The 5322-nt window shown below is 34.8% G+C and overlaps 1 protein-coding gene across 2 annotated transcripts in view; it reads left to right on the top strand.

The window, feature by feature from the left end:
* Positions 1 to 328: 328 nt before the first annotated feature.
* Positions 329 to 5322, top strand: part of LOC111088807 — an 8029-nt gene continuing 3035 nt past the window's right edge. The window contains exons 1-4 of one of the 2 annotated variants that reach the window (XM_022399845.1): positions 329 to 409; positions 1262 to 1324; positions 2758 to 2901; positions 3655 to 3702. In XM_022399845.1, coding sequence (XP_022255553.1) covers positions 388 to 409; positions 1262 to 1324; positions 2758 to 2901; positions 3655 to 3702 — 277 coding nt within the window. In that variant the 5' untranslated portion in view covers positions 329 to 387. Of the gene's footprint in view, positions 410 to 1261; positions 1325 to 2757; positions 2914 to 3654; positions 3703 to 5322 lie in introns of both variants that reach the window. The other variant, XM_022399844.1, reaches the window with a different exon arrangement.

The raw sequence follows: 5322 nt of genomic DNA, 5'->3' as shown, positions 1-5322 counted from the left end.
TACTTTCTTATTGAATAAGTTGCAATTGAGAATTAGATATTTGGTGTAAAACAAGTGATTCTCGTACATATATATATATATATATATCTTATAATTACTTCAGTCGTCAGTATGATAAGTTACTTGTTTTATTTATTCTCTATTATGGTATGTAAATGATAAAATATATCTGCTTTCCGAGAGGTTCCAAGATAAGGCAAAAGAGTTAATAATTAGTGAGTTTGTGTTCTCTGTGAAAGAAATCGAAAAAACAAAGTTCTCTAAAGTGAGCGCCCCCTAGAGAAAGAAATGACAACTGAGAATACTCTTGTTTGGAAATGATACATGTTTTCATTCTAACAAGCGCATGTTGTTTCGTCATCCTGGAGCTTTATAAATTATGTCAACATGACCAAAGATTATTCAGAAGGTAAGTTATAAGATATCTTTTACTTTAATACATTCAACAATTAAAAACCTATTGAATCGTTAACACAACCTGAAACTGACTTTTCAAATCACTAAAGCCTTTTGCAAGGGACGATATAACGACCACAGATATATTGACTTAAGTTGCTTGGCAACATCAAAATACACAAAAGAGATACCACTAAGCTCAAAATGTATTTAATGCTGATTTTTTACTTGATTCAAACAACAATTATGTATCCATTCGTTTTTGTGTAAAAATAATCGTATAAATGTGTACTTATTTTAGAACTAAAAATTAATGTAATCACTAAAAGGAAAGAAAAAATATCTTTATTGCAAAGAAAAAACAAGATAATCAAGTCCCTGACAAAAGCGTGTAAAATTCACATTAATATCATATGCGAGAAGGCAAAGAACATAAATAGATGTCATTCATTTCAGCACCCTCAGGCGGCTTAGCAGTAAGTCTGAGGGCTTATAACGCTAAAATTCGGGTTTCAGTACCTGCATAAGGCAAAGCAGAAATAGCCCATTGCTTAGTTTTGTGCTTAACAATGCCTACAAAGATTTATTTCAAAAAGTAAAAAATATAAGGTTACTTTTGAGTTAAGATTTGAAAACATAGAAAATAAATTACAACAGTTTAAAAATTATAACACAATAGTATTAAATAAATGCGCAAATAGATAGAATTAGTTTTAAATAGAGTTATATAAACACCAATAAAGGCAAAAATGGTATTTAAAATACGATAACTGAAATTAATAATAATGCCATATATATGTTTATATATTTTTTCTTTTCTTTATATATGCAACCAATAATAAACATTCATCATATAATTTAACAGCTATGGAGTTGCCGCACACAGAAACTCGCCAATTCCCACCACGACGAAGGTCCATCCCAAATGGTAAGTACATTGATATTGGTGAACTAAATTATTCCCAGTTTTCTTGCAAATAAAACTACCTTACATATAGACACATATTCAGGCTAATAACTGGTATGTGAATAGTGAAAGGAGCTGTATGTAAAATATTTCGTGACTTTATTTTCAAGCTAGGAAATTTTGCATTAGAAAAATAGAGATGTTTAAGACATTTTTGTTCATCTACTGTTTTCAAAATAACTCGAAAAGGATACGATCGTTCGAGTAATAGAACAACCCTAAAGATAAACTGGGATAAGAAATTAGAGCATGTAGACACTAATAAATCTATAATAGTTAATCTATAATAGCGCATATAGTTTTCACTTTTATCTTTTTGTTTTTTTTGGGGGTATTTGCGTAAAAGTTCATAAGGGCTATCTACGCTAGCCGTCCCTAATTTTGAACTGATAGACCAGAGGGAAGATAGCTAGTTAACAGCACCCACCGCCCATTTTTGGGTTACTCTAGTCGAGTAGTTTGGTTTTAACATCACTCTTTAACACAACCACTTATTACTTTTTTTCTCTCTCTCATTTAATTCCAGCCGAATAAGGCCGGCGAGCCAGCAGAGGGTTATCGCCTCTCTTCGGCCATGAGGTTGAAACCTCAGAGCGTAGTGGCGAGGCCCGGCATGGCCAGGTGGTTAGGGCGCTCGACTCGCACTCTGAGGGTCGGGGGTTCGAATCCCCGTCACACCAAACATGCTCGCCCTTTCAGCCGTGGGGACGTTGTAATTTGACGGTCAGTCCCACTATTCGTTGGTAAAAGAGTAGCCCAAGAGTTGGCGGTGGGTGGTGATGACTAGCTGCCTTCCCTCTAGTCTTACACTGCTAAATTAGGGACGGCTAGCGCAGATAGCCCTCGTGTAGCTTTGCGCGAAAATTCAAAACAAACAAACAAGCGTATGGTGATGGATAACGGATGAGCAAATGTAAATATTACTTTACGGAAAAAGGGTTCCCAAACGGAAGCTGAATGGTATGAAGTGAAACTCATCAAGGTTTAAAAATTTTATTTAATCAGTTGTAAAGGTAAGTGAGATATGAGATACGTTTAAGCAGGAAAAATATATGGAAGCAAGTTTTTCACAGCGGAAACAACACGTCTTGGATCATCCACTGAAAGAAGCATCTTAAAAATTATAGCACAGAAAAGTATTAAATAAATGAGCAAACTTGGTTTTGTTTTACCTGTGCGATATTACCTCTAAAAGGATCGAATAACGCATCACGAATAAAATGTTTTAAAGTGTTTAGAAATCCTAAAAAAATCCAATGGTTCTTTATAAGAATATAGATAAACAATATGAAATAATTAGAGATAAAATAATTTCAGAAATCGTAACGGAGAACGCAGACAAAAGATATGAAATGGCCATTTTAGTCATTATTTTCTTACGATCCACATTTCAGGTTTTGATTTTGACCTGGAAGAAGTGTGGTGGCCAAAAACTCAGCGAAAGAACAGTCGAGGTATGACGGATAAGAAAACGTACGATTTAGACCGGACCGTGCCAACAGAATATTACTCTAGACATCGAATGTTACCGACCACAAGTGAGTCAGAACGTAGGTGTTTACAGGTTAAATGCAAGTTGTGTCGTAAATATAAGTTGCAAGTTAGTCAGGATGTGAATGTTTAAAATTACAGTTAAAGCAGGATATCTATAAAAAAGTTGTAAGAGAGGAAAAATATGTTTACAGAGTACAAGGAGTCACGATGTAAATGTTCACATATTCCAATAAAGAGTTAGAACATGGGTTATAATAGGTTTGTAAAAACTTATGAATCAGGACTTAAATGATTAGTTCAAAGTTAAATTAGGACGTAGGTTTTTAAAGTTATAAGTAAGTTAGCATATAGGATTTAAGTTGCACTGGAGTAAAGTGTGTATACGTTACAAAGTTTTTTCTTCCTGTAATTACACTGTCTGTTTTGGTAAAATATGCACAACTTTAAGCTACTACTTTACTTTCCAAGGGGACTAAGTTACAGTTCAGCTTCTCGAAACCCAATACGTCTATGCGTTGGTTGGTTTGTTTTGTTTGTTTTGTAATTAAGCACAAAGCTACACAATGGGCTATCTGTGCTCTGCCCACCACGGGTATCGAAACCCGTATTCCAGCGTTGTAAGTCCGCAGACATACCGCTGTGCCACTGGGGGGCACGTTGGTTGGTTAACTGGCAACAAAAGGATTATTTTGAGTAACTATCAATTATTAAGATATGCAGTTACAGTACAGGATAAAGATGTTGCACGTTTTACGGAAAAAATATGCAATAAAATTGTATGAATATTTCTTTTACAGGTTTGCCTGATGTTACAATAACGAAGAAACAACGTAAGAAAAGTAAAGGTAAGAAAAATTTAAAGTTTAGTTTGTGCATTTTTATATTTCTTCACAAATATCTAAGTTAGTGTCGTAAATAATATCTAAGTAATGCGAGAGACATTAGTTTTTTATTTGTACGTTACTCTGACGATACTTTTCACATTCTTTTAATAATCTTATCTTTATGCTTGCTAGTTAACCAACACACGCTTTCACTCGCTCGCGAGCTGACCAAAGATCGGGATTTGACCATCACTCTTATGACCAACGACTCCAAATAAGCACGTTTTCGTGATAACGGCTCACGAACCCTCAAATACACATCACGAGAAGGTTGATCACTATTTTACCTCCTCCCATCGTGAGCATAAATATCTATAATAGTAATACAGTCATATTGGAAACAGTTTATTTTAATGAAATACGAGAAGCAATGACAACTTTTGGATTGGCTTCATACAGAATGGATGGCTATTGCTTCTGATATTACTGACAGTAGTACTGCATATATGATCACTATAATCATGGTGATCAACATACTTCATGCTTCTAAAATATATATATAGCTACTATATTTATAACCTGTAGCTATATGAGGAGTTTGTAAACACTAGATTGGGGGGGGGGGATTACTGAACTATACTGGAATGCTGCATGGACTGGATTTTGTAGCCGCACGAGTTTAATATATGCATGCACATGCAATACATGTTGGGTAGTATCTATATGTACATGCAAGCTTTATAGTTTTTTTAAGTTGTAAAACCGTATATATATATATAGATAGCCATATGAATTTTTCAAGTTGAATAGATGCATGCATATATATTCAATGCAAATATGAGACAGTGTGTCATAATATCATAGCATATGCATATAATTAAAACATTTTAACTATTTCTTATGGTTGTTATATTTCATCCTTCCTCCTTTCCGCTGGCTATCGTTACTCCGTTCACGGTTTTACTGCAACTGGCCAGATTTCCTATTAGAGTGATATTCTGCACACTCTAAAAGGTCGAAAATGTGTTAATTAACAATTAAGAATTGATTATATTAATATACCTTTCCCCGCCTCCATTTCTGATGGAGTTTGGATCGTGACACTTCTACGACCCTTAATTCTGGTGGGCCGTCGCTGCTGAATACTTTTTCTGAAACTAAATATTTTCTAAATAAAATATATAGCTGCAAAATTTCTGCCCCATTTTCGCCTAGAATCGCCATCTTCTGCTTGCACTATTCTTGCCACTCCTTATAATTAGCTACTCTATCTGCGGTGTTTATAAAATTCGCAATCACGCAGTGTTGGCTATAATTCGAATTTAACATAAGCCATCACAGTGATTGCCGATCCGATGCTCGAGAGTGAACTAATACGTTTGTGTAACATAGCCGAAGTCGATAATGCAGTGGTAAAAAAACTGTGATCCTGTTAGCAGCATCGTGTCTGAAAGAGCAGGAACCATACACATAAAAAAATTATATGCGACATCAGTACAGGTGCAACAATAAGTTAATAGTCGCTCTGATACATGTGTCATGCCTGTCATATAAACATTAAATTTCATCCACGTGATTCACGCAGCTATATATATATATATATATATATACACACAGCGTGGTCACAAGTAAATAGTCACC

Source organism: Limulus polyphemus, unplaced genomic scaffold, assembly GCF_000517525.1.
Source record: "Limulus polyphemus unplaced genomic scaffold, Limulus_polyphemus-2.1.2 Scaffold4478, whole genome shotgun sequence".
Classification (NCBI taxonomy): domain Eukaryota; kingdom Metazoa; phylum Arthropoda; class Merostomata; order Xiphosura; family Limulidae; genus Limulus; species Limulus polyphemus.
Note: the sequence above shows the minus strand (reverse complement) of the source record. Positions and strands in the feature narration are given on the sequence as shown.